The sequence below is a fragment of the Globicephala melas genome, chromosome 20 (assembly GCF_963455315.2).
Source record: "Globicephala melas chromosome 20, mGloMel1.2, whole genome shotgun sequence".
NCBI classification, from domain to species: Eukaryota; Metazoa; Chordata; class Mammalia; order Artiodactyla; family Delphinidae; genus Globicephala; species Globicephala melas.
The window spans coordinates 18,139,341-18,153,312 of NC_083333.1; the positions used below are offsets into that span (position 1 = coordinate 18,139,341).

Sequence of the window (13,972 nt, forward strand, 5' to 3'; positions counted from 1 at the left end):
TTCTTTAGGTTGATTTTTTTTTTTTTTTTTTTTTTTGGGTACATGGGCCTCACCGTTGTGGTCTCTCCCGTTGCGGAGCACAGGCTCCGGATGCGCAGGCTCAGCAGTCATGGCTCACAGGCCCAGCCGCTCCGCGGCATGTGGGATATTCCCAGACCAGGGCACGAACGCGTGTCCCCTGCATCGGCAGGCGGACTCTGTACCACTGCGCCACCAGAGAAGCCCAATAGGTTGATTTTTGTGTTTGGTTTTTTTTTGGCTGCGCTGTGCGGCTTGCGGGATCTTAGTTCCCTAACCAGGGATCGAACCCTCACACTGGGCAGTGAAAGTGCGGGGTCCTAATCGCTGGACCACCAGGGAAGTCCCTGGGCTGATTTTTTTGGTATACAGTCTTATTTATTTAGCTAAGGTAAATTCCTATTAGTGTAAGTAATTAGAGACCAGAGTTGGCATATTTTAAGGTTTTCATGGGTGTATCCAGATTGCCCTGCAAAGGAGGAGAACCAGTTTTTGTCCCTGATAGCACGGTATAAGGGCTCCCAGGTCTTGTGTGCCCTTACTGATACCACATATTTACTGTTTTTAAAAAAGTCATTGTTTGATACATTTTTAACTTGCATTTATTTGCTTGTTAGTAAAATTTAACATTTTTTCATTTATTTTTCCTGTTTTATGAATTGCTTTTTCATATCTATTGCCCATTTTTCTGTTGGTGTGTTTTTTATTTTATATTGAGTTGTTAGAGTTTACATTTTGCAAATGATTTTTTCCATTTGCATTTTAAATTTTTTATTTCAATTTTGATGAAGAGAAAATTGTTTTTTTATTTTGATTCATCAATCTTTTTTTTTTTAAATGTCTTTTGCTGTTGGCTTTCCTGAGTTCAAGATAATGTGAATGCCTTTTTTTGTTTGTTTGAGGCTTCTTGTGATTTGCTAATAAATCTCATATAAATGTTTGCTATTATTTGGCTTTCATTGTGATATAAGATGTGAGATAGGAGTCTTAACTTCTTCCCTCAAATTACTATCAGAATGTTCCAATACAAAATTATAAACTCCTTGAAGACGAGCATCATGCCTGTTTCGTTCACCACTCTACCTAGTGCCTGTCATATAATAGGCACTCAAGGAATTTGTTTATTGTTAAATATTTAACTAGAGAAGAAGTCAGTGGAAAATACTGATTTGTAATAGTAGTTCTTAGGGCACGGATCAGATCACCTGAGGAGCATTTTCAAAATCTGCTGAATCGAAATATAATCTGTTTTGCTGTTATACGTGTTATGTTACACAAATTAGCTCATATGCATATGTAAGAGAATGATATGAATATAACATGGAAGTCCTAAAGATTCGTGAATGATTGTTCCTAGCACATGAATGTTTTCAGGCTCTCAGGATCAAGCTGTCTTATAATTAAGAAATAGCCTTTGAGATGGACGAAGACCTTAAAAAGATTTGAAAAGTCTGCATTTAGTTTTCATTTAGTGCAGGTAGTACCTGGCTTAGTTAATTCAAGAACTGCTCTGCTTTTCAATGTTAAGCTAACTAATGAAGATTGGAATGTTGAAAAGAAACTGCGAAGACATTTTCTCCTGTACTTTTTTGTTTTTAAAGGTTGATAAAAATCTTTATACCCCGAATCTGATTTTTATTTTGATGAAACATACTATTTTCTACTGGAAGCAAATGACCTCAAGGATTAACAAAGGAAGCATAAACTATAGGGTTTATGGCTAGCAAAGAATTGACTGTAGTCTAAATGCAAATGATATTGGAGCTTTAACAATATTATTACTTCTATTAGGATCGCTGTTGTTTTTGCTAATGCTCTGCTTACAAAGTTTAAGTAATAACCATAATCCTATTTTCCCCAGAAGTCTTTATATTAAACTATACTATTACAGAATATCAGACTTTTCAGGAATATACATGTTACGTTTTAGTTGAAATCTGTGTTCCAAGGTGTTTTGGAACAACTATCCAGGTATAATTAAGTGCATTCTTGGTTGGAACTACTGATTTCTCACAGTTAATTAATCTTATTTAATACATTGAGGGCTCTAGAGTCCTAGGAACTATGCTCATTCTAGGCTTCTTATACCCTAAAGAAAACTAGTACCTTAACCTAAAATTTATCTGCTTTACAGTGTTGCTTATATCTTCGCTTTAGACTGGAGATTGGTAGGCTGTATGTGTGTGTGTGCATGCGTGCATGTGTGTGTTGACGGGGTGATAGGTTTTGGGTGGAGGGGCCTTCAATCTGCTGTAGTCCCCTGCTGGTTTGGAGCTGGAATGGGATGATATATTTGGCTGAAGAGATGTTATGTGCGCTATAGGGTAGGCAGGCTTAGTCGCCCTTTATGAAGGTAGGCCTGGGTGATTGTAGCAACAAAAGTTCTAGATCATTTCTCGGACTTCTGTACCTCACTGTTGGCCCTTGGAAAGTCTGAAAACTTTTTGATAGGAACAGCCATATCATAGCTGTTATGTTGGGTGGGCACACAGGGTATGCATGTTCAGACCTTTTGGAGTGCCATTACAAGGAAATGGCTGAGGAATTGATATCTTCCTTTGCCGTAATTGCGTTATTATTTCTGCAGAAATTAGAAGTCTCAGTATCGTTGTACTAAAGGCTGATTAGCCACTTAGCCACCTCATTCTGGATAGCTTTTAGGATCTTCAAAATTGTGAATGATATGTCTAAACGATAAACATCAGTGGTGTGGGTTTGTGTGTGTGTGAGAGACAGAAAGGGAGGGAGGGAGAAAATTGCTACCGTAGGACTGCCACCTACAGGGAGCACACATTGCTCTGCTAAGCTTTAAAATTCACGTTTTTCAGTTAAGAGGACCTTGAAGCTGACATTGGCTGTTGGTGAGAAATCATTTGTTCTTGATTTTCTTCCTTAAAGGATCCAGCATTTGGAGTCAAACATGAAGCTCCTTCCTCTCCAATCTCTGGGCAACCATGTGGAGATGATCAAAATGCTTCACCTTCAAAACTTTCAAAGGAAGAGTTAATACAGAGTATGGATCGTGTAGATCGAGAAATTGCAAAAGTAGAACAGCAGATCCTTAAACTGAAAAAGAAACAAGTAAGTGTTTGATTTTACTGCTTAATACATTCTCAGAATGTATGTTCGTCTCCCTAAACAAGAGAATGTTGAACTTTCTGAATTTTTAACTTTACGTAAAGGAAATCATGCCTTGTATGTTCTGTGACTTGCTTATGTTTGCTGTTAGTTTCCTTAGTTTCATCCATTCATTTTCTTGTGGTATTGTCTGGTTTTATGATTCCAGATAGCAAAACTTATTTGTCTATTCTGTGTTGGCTCTTACTGGATGTGTTGTTTCTAGTTTCTTGCTATTCCACACATGGTGCTATGTTTTTGGTTCATGTGTAGACAGATTTTCTAGGGCGTGTGCCCAGGAATGGCGTTCTGTGGCCTGAGCATGTGCACGTGTTCGCATGTGCTAGATGAGACCACATCTGCTGAGATGGCAGCACCATTTATACTCCCACTGGCAGTGTGTTCACGTTCCAGTTTGTGCATGTTCTTGCCTTCACGTGGATGTGAAATAGTTCTAATTTGCATTTCTCTGACGAGGAATGAGACAGAGCTTGTTTCCATTTGTTTATGGGTTGTGTGCCTTATGTGGATGGTTACTTTGTGATTTTCTTATGTTTAGTGTTTCCTGAAGCCTCTCGTCAGGTATGTGTATAGCACGTGTCTCCTAATTTGTGGCTCGTCATTTCACTTTTTGGGGGTGGGGTGGGGGGAGGTGTTTTTTTTTCAGATTAAGAAAGTGTACTGTTAAAGTGTACACTTTAGTGTACACTTTTAAAGTGTACAGTTCAGTGGCTTTTATATATTCATAAAGTTGTGCAACTGCCATCATTATATATTTCCAGAACATTTTTATCACTTCAGAAAGGAACCACATATCTTTTAGCAGCTACTCTATTTCCCTCTCCCCCCAGCCCCTTGCAACTATAAACCTCTTCTCTCTATATATGGATTTGCCTATGCTGGACATTTCAGATAAATATAGAATCATAATATGTGACATTTTGACTCCTTTTATTTAGCATGTTTTCAAGAGTCACCCATGCTGTATCTTGTATCAGCACAAAATTCCCATTGCATGGACATACTATGTTTTGTTTATCCGTTCATTAGTTGATGGCATTTAGGTTGTGTTCACTTTGGGATGTTATGAATAGTGCTGTTAGGACACACTAGTTTTTGTGTGGACATGTTTGTTTGGTTCTCTTGGATATATGCTAGAAGTAGAATTGGCAGAGTCACATGACAAATTTCTGTTTAAAGCTTTGAGGAACTGCCAGACTGTTTTCCAAAGTGGCCGTGTGTCATTTTAAATTCCCACCAGCAGTGTATGAGGGAGAGTTTCACCTTCTCTACTTCCTTGTCAACATTTGTTGTTGGTTTTTTAAAAAATAGCTATGCTAGTAAATGTGAAGTGGTATCTCATTGTGGTTTTGATTTTCATTTTCTTAGTAACCAGTGATGAACATCTCTTTATGTGCTTGTTGGCCATTTGCATATTTTCTTTAGAGAAATGTTCGTTCAGATCCTTTTCCCAGTTCTTTTTTAGCTGGGTTGTCTTTTCATTGTTGAGTTGTAAGAGTTCTTTATATATTCTGCATACTCAGATGTATGATTTGCAAATATTTTCTCTCATTCTGTGGGTTGTCTTTTTACTTTCCTGATAGTTTTCGTTGATGTACAAAACCGTTATTTCCTCTATTTGATTCATTCAAATATTTATTGAGCATCTAGGGAGATACAAAAGTGATTAAAACATGGTCAGAGAGGTAAATCAAATGAATAAATAATGGAAGGCAAAGTATAAGATTCACTGAATCACAGCAGTCAAACGAAAGTGCTGTAGGAAATCAAGAGTGAGATTGCTTCTAGCCTGGAGAGGGGTGTGGGTGGCTGGAAAGTCAGGAACCGGGATTGAGATTAAAATAGAAGACTTCGTCTGGATTGCTAACGAGACTCAGTTTGAACCCTCCTTTGTATTCGTCTCTCCTTTTCCTCTCTCCCTGTCTTAATTTACCAGGACTGTTCATTGTGCTTTTTCCTAGACTTGCCTGCATTTTTACTTTAATGTCTTATACCGAACTAGGTCCTTTTGGTGTTTTAGGAGGTTTTTTTTTCTTTTTCTTTTTTCTCTCTGTTTCTTGGAAGGATTCTTGACTTCTTTGCTCTTGGTATTTGATGGTTTTGAGTCTTTTCCATTATGGTTTGATTTTATGCCTTTCTGGCTGGAGTATCGTACAGATTTCTTTGCTGGAGCTTTTTCTTCAGCTTCTCTTCACCTTCATCAGCAAGTTTTGCTTGTTTTCTGTGGAACCTTGCTACCACTTCCAGGTACACTTAGGGGTTTCACATCCTCCTCTTCTTCGTCTTCTTACTCTGCATCTTCTAAGTGCTGTCCACTAATAGTACAAGCCCTGAACTACTTTTAGACCACAGGTAGTATTGTTTCAGAGCCCCCCAGGGAAGCCATTGGCTGTACAGACGTTATCAACCTTGCCAGGGCTGCTTTGCTTAGGCTGCCTCTGCTTCAAGAGTGTGCACTTCACCCTTTGCACCAGCTCCGAAACTGACCCTTCCTAAAGATAACTGCTCATTTTCATCATTCTCCACTTTGAAGTGATAATCTTTGTTGGTCTTCAGTTGACAACTAAAAGATAGTTCTGGGGCGCCAGGGGCACACACTTAGGTGGGAGAGAAGGTGGACAGAGATAAGTGACTTCCTTTCAGAGGACAGCTGAGCAGGACAGAGTCATACCGGGGCGGAAAGTTGTTAATTGTGATGAAGTCCAGTTTATTTTTTCTTTCATCACTTGCACTTTTGGTGTCATATCTAAGAACCTTAATCCAAGTTGCATAATCCAAGGTCACAAAGATTTATACCTATGTTTTCTTCTCGGAGTTTTGTAGTTTTAGCTCTTACATTTAGGTCAGTATTTTGGTGAACAGAATTTCTGTAGGTTTTATATGAGACTACCCTGGGACCATTGAAAGAGTTTACTTATATTGTCTTTTTAAAATTTTTATAGTTTTCTCATCAAATTATTCTTTTTTTTAAATTTATTTTTATTTATTTATTTTTGGCTGTGTTGGGTCTTTGTTGCTGTGTGCGGGCTTTCACTAGTTATGGTGAGCGGGGACTACTCTTCGTTTTCAGTGTGTGGGCTTCTCATTGCGGTGGCTTCTCTTGTTGCGCAGCATGGGCTCTAGGCACGCGGCCTTCAGTAGTTGTGGTGCATGGACTCAGTAGTTGTGGCTCGCGGGCTCTACAGCGCAGGCTCAGTAGTTGTGGTGCGTGGGCTTAGTTGTTCTGCGGCATGTGGGATCTTCCTGGACCAGGGCTCGAACCCGTGTCCCCTGCATTGGCAGGCGGATTCTTAACCACTGCGCCACCAGGGAAGCCCTCATCACATTATTCTTAATCTACCAGAAATTGAATTTTTGTGTCTGCCTCAAGGTAGGGGTCAATATTCATTTTTTCCCCTGTATCGATAATTAAAAAGGTCATCCTTTTCCAACTGTTCTACACTTTTAGCTCTATTATAATTCAGGTTTGCATCTATATATGGATTGATTTCTGGGCTTTGTGGTCTTTGTGTTCTTTGTGGTACTGATGCAGAAATAGAATAGATATCCTTCTGATTACTAGAGCTTTATTCTTTTTTTTTCCAGTGAGGCAAATCCCACTTCTATGGGCATGATTTAGCTTTTTTAAAGTTTTTTACCATCTCATATAACTTTTAGAATCATTTTTTTCAGTTTTCCAAAATACCTTTCTGTAATTTTCATTGGAATCATATATAATACAGAAATCAGTTCAGGGATGATGGTATCTTTATCTTAATGACTCTTCCTGTCCGTGGCTATGGTATATCTGTCTATTTAGGAGGACTTTCATGTTTTATTACTTTCTTTTATATGCCTTGTGTTAGATTCAGCTCTAGGAGCTTTATATTTTTGATGCTATTGTTAATAATATCTTTTCAAAAATTATATTTCTTCTAACTGTTGCAGTTTTTTTTCACATGCTAGAATTACTTTTTTAAAAAAATATTGAAGTATATTTGATTTACAGTGTTGCATTAGTTTCAGGTGTACAGCAAAGTGATTCATATATATATGGTCTTTTTCAGATTCTTTTCCATTATAGGTTATTACAAAATATTGAATATAGTTCCCTGTGCTATACAGTAGCTCCTTCTTGTTTATCTTCAGTCTTTTTTTTTTTTTAATATATGCCAGCAACCTCCCTAAATTATCCTTGTAATGTTAATTACTTATTTGTAGATTTTTTTGGGTTTTCTATGTAGGTAATGGTCATATCAACAGTAAAAAAAAAAAAAAAAAAAAAAAAAGACAGTTGTTTCTTTCTTTCTAGTTCTTAAACCTTTTCCTTTTCAGTTGCCTTATTGCTCTGCTTAAGACTGCAGTGCAACATTGGGACTTTCCTGGCAGTCCAGTGGTTAAGACTTCACCTTCTAGTGCAGGGGGTGCGGGTTTGATCCCTGGTCCGGGAGCTAAGATCCCACGTGCCTCCGCAGCCAAAAATCTAAAACATAAAACAGAAGCAATATTGTAACAAAATTCAATGAAGACTTTAAAAATGGTCCACATCAAAAAAAATTAAAAAAAAAAAAAAACCTGCAGTGCAACATTGAAAGTGGTTATTCTTGTTCTTTTCTGCTTTTTCAGGAATGCCTTTTACTTTTTACTACCACTGGTTATGATGTCAGTATTATAGACATCCTTCCTCAGATTGGGAAATTCCCATCTGGTCCAGTGTGCTGAGAATTTAATCATGAGGGACATTGAAGTTCACCAGATGCTTTTTCTGCATAAGTTTGTTGATCTTATTATTCTCCTTTAAAATATATTAATAAGGTGAATGACGTCCGTTATTTTTCTAGTGTTAAATCACCTGTGGATTTCTACGTTTAACCTTAGTCATAATGTATTATCTATTTTTAATAAATTGCTGGACTTGACTTACCAGTATTTATTTTGGGATTTTTGTATCTTATTTGTGAGATAGATAAGCCTGTCATTTTCTTTTCTTATACTGTTCTTGTCTGGTTTGGTAACAGATCATGCTAATGTCACAACCTTTCTAAACTCTGAAATAGTTTAAGATTGTAATTATTTGGTAAAATCAGCTGGATCTAGTGCGTATTTTTTGTGTAAAAAGTATTTTAAAATTAGTGATTCAATTTAAAAACATTCACTTCTATTTCTTCTGGAGATAGTTTTTTCCCTCATTTTGGGGAATATAGTTGTATCTTCTGTATCATGAGTTTCTGCTTCTTATTTCCTCTTTGGTTTTATTCTGCTCTTTTATAATTTGTCAACATTAACTTTTTAGTTTTTTCTTCCCCCTTCTCCCTGTGCACTACTTTAACTTCATTCAGCAAGTTTTAATTTATAATGCGTTTTATTATCCATCCTGGTTTCTTTTTCAACTCCTGTATTAATAAAAGTGTTCTTTTAAAGTTCTTACATAAAAATGTTTTCTTGACTATTTTTGGTTATTTGATTTCTAACTTTATTGTGGCCAGAGAGTATGGTCTCTAATACCCAGTCTTTTGAAATAATTGGTTCTTGAATTTTGGCCTAGATGATGATCAATTTCATAAAAATACTCTGGGCATACTTGAGAAGATTATGTATTCTCTACTTTAAAAAATCATCCATATCTTCTCTCATTTTTGTCTGTAATTTATCAATTACCATTATGATTTTGGATTTGTCTCTTTTTCCTAGTAATTCTCAATTTTTAAAAAAATTGAGGTAAAAAAATTGACATGCAACGTTATATTAATTTCAGGTGTATAACATAATGATTTTATATTTGAATGTATTGCAAAAAGATCTCCACAATAAGGCTAGTTAACCATCCATCACTCCACATAGTTACAGAATTATTTTCTTGTGATGAGAACTTTTAAGATCTACTCTCTTAGCAACTTTCAAATATACAGTACAGTGTTGTTAACCATAGTTGCCAAGCTGTACTTTACATCTCCATGACTTATTTATTTTATAATTGGAAGTTTGTACCTTTTGACTCTATTCACCCATTTGGTCCATCTCCCCCCTGCCCCTGCTACCACCAGTCTGTTCTTTGCATCTACCAGCTCCTGTTTCTTCCCCTCCCCTCCTTCCTCCTTTCTCCTCTTTCCTTCCTTTCTTTCCTTCCTTCCTTTTTTTCCCTACCTTCCTTTACCTCTTTCCTTCCCTTCCTGTCTTTCTTTCAGGATTCTACACATAAGTGAGATCCACCTGTATTTGTCTTTCTCCATCTGACTTCACTTAAAATAATGCCCTCAGGGTCCATCCATTTTGTTGCAAAAGATGAGAGTCCATTCTTTTTTTAAGGGTGAATAATAGTCCATTGTGTATATATACCACATCTTCTTTATCCATTCACCTATTGGTGGACACTGAGGTTGTTCCCATGTCTTGGCTATTGTGAATAGTGCTGCAGTGGGGCCCGCTATAGTACCAGCATCTACGCAGTGGGGGAGCTCCCAAGAGTGGCTGCTGCCAGTGTCTTGTGTCCCAAGGGTGAGCAGTGGCCGGGTCCACCCCCCACCCCTGCAAACCCCCCCCCCCGCCCCCACCACCTCTCTGGGAGACTCTCCAAGACCAGCAGGTTCATATTAGTGTGGAAACACGGGCCCCTGATTTTATTGATGCTTCTCTTCATCTCTTCTGTCATGAAAGAGAAACTAAACACAAAATAAGCCCCAGAAAATATGTCCAAGCCTAAATTCAGATGCATGCTAGGATTCGAAGATTTCTGCCTTTCAGCCCAGCTCTTGAAGAAATTTATACAGTGGCAGATGCAAGATTTCTCTGTAGAAGAGACTCAGGAATGGTGATGTGTTTGCAAGGAAGAGCTGGGGCTAAACTGTCTTTTAGGCAAACTGTATTTGCCTAAAACTAGGCTTGTTTGGAGTGAGCTGCCAAATCTGCTAGTGAATTCACATTCCCCTGGGAAGCCTGCTTTTTGGAAGGTCTTCAAGAAGTATTGAACTTTCAAAAAAGTCTGAAAACTATAATTGACCCTATATGTGAAGGCTCATGAACTAAACTGGGTTCTGACAATGTGGACAGCAACCTCCCAGTTACCGCTTTCCATTCTCAAGTGGCGCTGCTTCAGCTCTTGTAAAATCCTCAAATTCCTACCTTAATGGCCAGGAGGAAATCAAACTGTGGAACTAGTCTGCACCTCCAAAGCCCCAGCAACCCCAAACTCTGTTATCCTCCCTTTCATTTCCCATTTTGACCCCTTTTAATGATGACCCCCCCCCAAAAAAAACTGCTGCAGTGAACATGGGGGTGCATATATCTCCTTGTTCATGTTTTTTTCTTCGGATAAATACCCAGAAGTGGAATTGCTGGATCATATGGGAGTTCTATTTTAATTTTTTGAGAAACTGTTTCCGTAGTGGCTGCACCAGTTTACATTCCCAGCAACAGTGCACAAGAGATCCCTTTTCTCCACATCCTTGCCAATGCTTTGTTTACCATAAAGTCTGCTTCGCCTGATATTGATGTAGTTAGATCAGCATTCTTTTGGTTGATATAGGTTAGTGTATCTTTTTCTTTCCCTTTACTTTCTGTGCTTGTATTTTAGGTATATCTCTTATATAAGTATGTATCTGGGTTTTGTTTTTTATTGAGTCTGACAAACTGTCTTTCCACAGGGTAATTTAGTTCTTTTAAATTGATGATGATGTTCCCTGGTGGTGCAGTGGTTAAGAATCTGCCTGCTGGGCTTCCCTGGTGGCGCAGTGGTTGAGAATCTGCCTGCTGATGCAGGGGACACGGGTTCAAGCCCTGGTCTGGGAGGATCCCACATGCCGCAGAGCAACTGGGCCTGTGAGCCACAACCACTGAGCCTGCGCGTCTGGAGCCTGTGCTCCACAACGAGAGGCCACGATAGTGAGGCCCACGCACCGCGATGAAGAGTGGCCCCTGCTTGCCACAACTAGAGAAAGTCCTCGCACAGAAACGAAGACCCAACACAGCAAAAATAATTAATTAATAAACTCCTACCCCCAACATCAAAAAAAAAAAAAAAAAAAAAAGAATCTGCCTGCCAATACAGGGGACATAGGTTCGAGCCCTGGTCCGGGAAGATCCCACATGCCACGGAGCAACTAAGCCCATGCGCCACATCTACTGAGCCTGTGCTCTAGAGCCCATGAGCCATAACCACTAAGCCCACACTCTACAACTACTGAAGTGCAGGCGCCTAGAGCCCGTGCTCCGCAACAAGAGAAGCCACCGCAATGAGAAGCCTGCTCACCGCAACGAAGAGTAGCCCTCGCTCACTGCAACTAGAGAAAGCCCACGTGCAGCCAAAAATAAATAAATAAAATAAATAAATTTATAAAAAAAGGAAAAAAGTTGACGATGATGATTGGTAATATCTCAATTATTTTAAAACTATTTTATGCTTTCTATCTGTCTTTTTTTTTTTGGCCTCACCATGTGGCATGTGGGCTCTTAGTTCCCTGACCAGGTAATGAACCCATGCCCCTGGCAGTGGAAGCACAGAGTCTTAACCACTGGACCGCCAGGGAAGTCCCTGTCCTGTCTTTTTTATGCTGATATTGATGTTCTTGTTTGTTTTTTCCAATCCTTATTTTGGATTGATTGTCTTATTCCATCTTCTCCTGCTCCACCAGTTTGGATTTTATACATTATTTCTTTGTTTATAGTGGTTCCCCAGAAATTTTAACAGTCTGTTTAACTCGAAGCCTAAAACTAAGTAGTATCTTAACCATCTTCTTGAGTATAGGAGGGCATAGAATTTCTTGATTTCTTTCTTTCCTCCCGACTTTTATGCTATTGTTGTCATATATTTTAGTTCTTTCTTATTTTTTTCAAAACTGCCAAAGACATTATTATTTTATATGGTCAGTCTTCATTTCGGTTCACCCACATACATGTCATCTTATTTGCCCATCGTTCCTTCCTGCAACACAGATCTTCCATTTGTGAGAATGTGCTTCCTCTTGAAGAACGTCCTTTAGAATTTCCTTTAGTGAGGATCTGTTAGCTGGAGAGTTCAGTGTTTGTTTGGTTTTCATAACTTAACTGTTGTCTTTTACTTATGGCTGTTATTGAAAGGTATCTTTGTTTGGAATGTGGTTATTTTCTCAGTTTTCCCTGCATGCTGTCTTTTTCCTTTCATTGCGAAGAGATTAGCCCTTAGTCTAATTTGTGTTCTTTTGTGGAGAGTGAATTTACTCTCTGGCTGCTTTCAGTAACTTTTTCTTTGAGTGCTGTTGTTTTTACTATGATTTCTTTAGAAGTAGGTGTTTTTTTGTTGTTGTTTTGTTTTTTAAATATTTCCAGGTTGAGACTCACTTGACTTCCTGAATGTGTTAGAGTTTTTCATGAGTTCCGGAAAATTCCTTAGCCATTATCTTTTTTACAAAACCCTTTCCTACAGTTTCTTTATCATCTTTTGAAAGTCCTGTTAGATGTAATATTTTATCACTCTGTCTTCCATGTCTCTTAATTGCTTTTCTTTCCCATTTTTTCCTTTCAGGCTTAATTGTGTGCAGTGTCTTCATTTCTGTCATATCTGCTGTCAAGTGTATTTTCAATTTCAATAATTATGTTTTTATTTTAAGCACTTATTTATTTATTTGGCTGCACTGGGTCTTAGTTATGGCACGTGGAATCTTTTAGTTGCAGCTTGCATGTGGATCTAGTTCCCCGAGCAGGAATCGAACCCATGCCCGCTGCCTTGGGAACGTTGGAGTCTTACGTACTGGACCACCAAGGAAGTCCCTCAATAATTATGTTTTTAGTGCTGGAATTTTTATTTGGCTCATTTAAAAAATCTGCTTGGTCATTTAAAAAATATCCCCCCCTTGCCTTTTTTTTTTAATATGTTGAGCCCTCTTTTATTTATTAAATCATATTAGGTTTATTGACAATTCTTTTAAGTCTCAGTGGGTCTTATTCTTCTGGGTTGGTCACATTTTTACTTTTCTTTAGTTTCTTCATGTATAAAATAGTAATAATACTAATAACACCAACTGAATCATGAGATTGTTGTATGAGTTGAGATAATGAATGTATTAATATATGTGTCACATAGTGAATGCTTAATAACATGTAGCCCATTAAAATAATTAAAAATGAGACATAGTATATGACTTATGAGATATACAGGAGCTATAAATTTTATTGAAGAATATAAAAGACAACTTGAGTAAATAAATACAGCAGAATAGAAACACAGTATTAATAATGTGAACTCATGTTAATTCACATTTTATACAATTTCAATAAAAATTCTAACTAAATTTATTTTTAAAGTTTGCCAAAATTATCATAAAGTTAATGTAAACGAATAGGTGAGGAAAGTTTGTTTGTTTTGTTTTGTTTTTAGACTTTCTGTTACTGTGGTTTTGTCCCAGGGCTACTTAGCTACTAAGAACAAAATGTGATTTCCTGAAACTTGTTCATTTCTTTCTCTGCACCTACTTAACGGGGATTCTAAAAGAAGGCCCTCTGAGCAAGGGAATAAAAGGGCATGGTTGAAGAACTCATTCCCATAAAAATGATCTCAGAACGCCAAATATCTTTTGCTCACACAGATAGGTTGCAAGAGTACTTTCTGTTCCAAAATGGAAGTGGTCCTCACTGGAGGATTTTTATCCTTTCATTTGGGTGCGGTCTGACTTAAATGACTAGGAACCTTACTTGGTAGTATAGGTGATTTTTTTTCTGCTAGGCCTTTGGTAGACTTAACCATCTTTACCTAATGTCTTTTTTATCATTTCATTCAGTGAACTTATATCCATGTAGCTATTTGTTGAGCATTTACTAGGTATCAGGCACTAGTTAGGTGATGGAAGACAAAAAGCAGTGAACTTAG

The 13,972-nt window shown here is 37.8% G+C and overlaps 1 protein-coding gene across 14 annotated transcripts in view; it reads left to right on the forward strand.

Moving 5' to 3' along the window:
* The window catches only part of NCOR1 (nuclear receptor corepressor 1), a 143,423-nt gene that overhangs the window by 37,697 nt on the left and 91,754 nt on the right, over positions 1-13,972 (forward strand). For all 14 annotated transcript variants that reach the window (XM_060291094.2, XM_060291086.2, XM_060291090.2 and 11 more), the window contains exon 5: positions 2,917-3,099. In XM_060291094.2, coding sequence (XP_060147077.1) covers positions 2,917-3,099 — 183 coding nt within the window. The remainder of the gene's footprint in view (positions 1-2,916; positions 3,100-13,972) is intronic.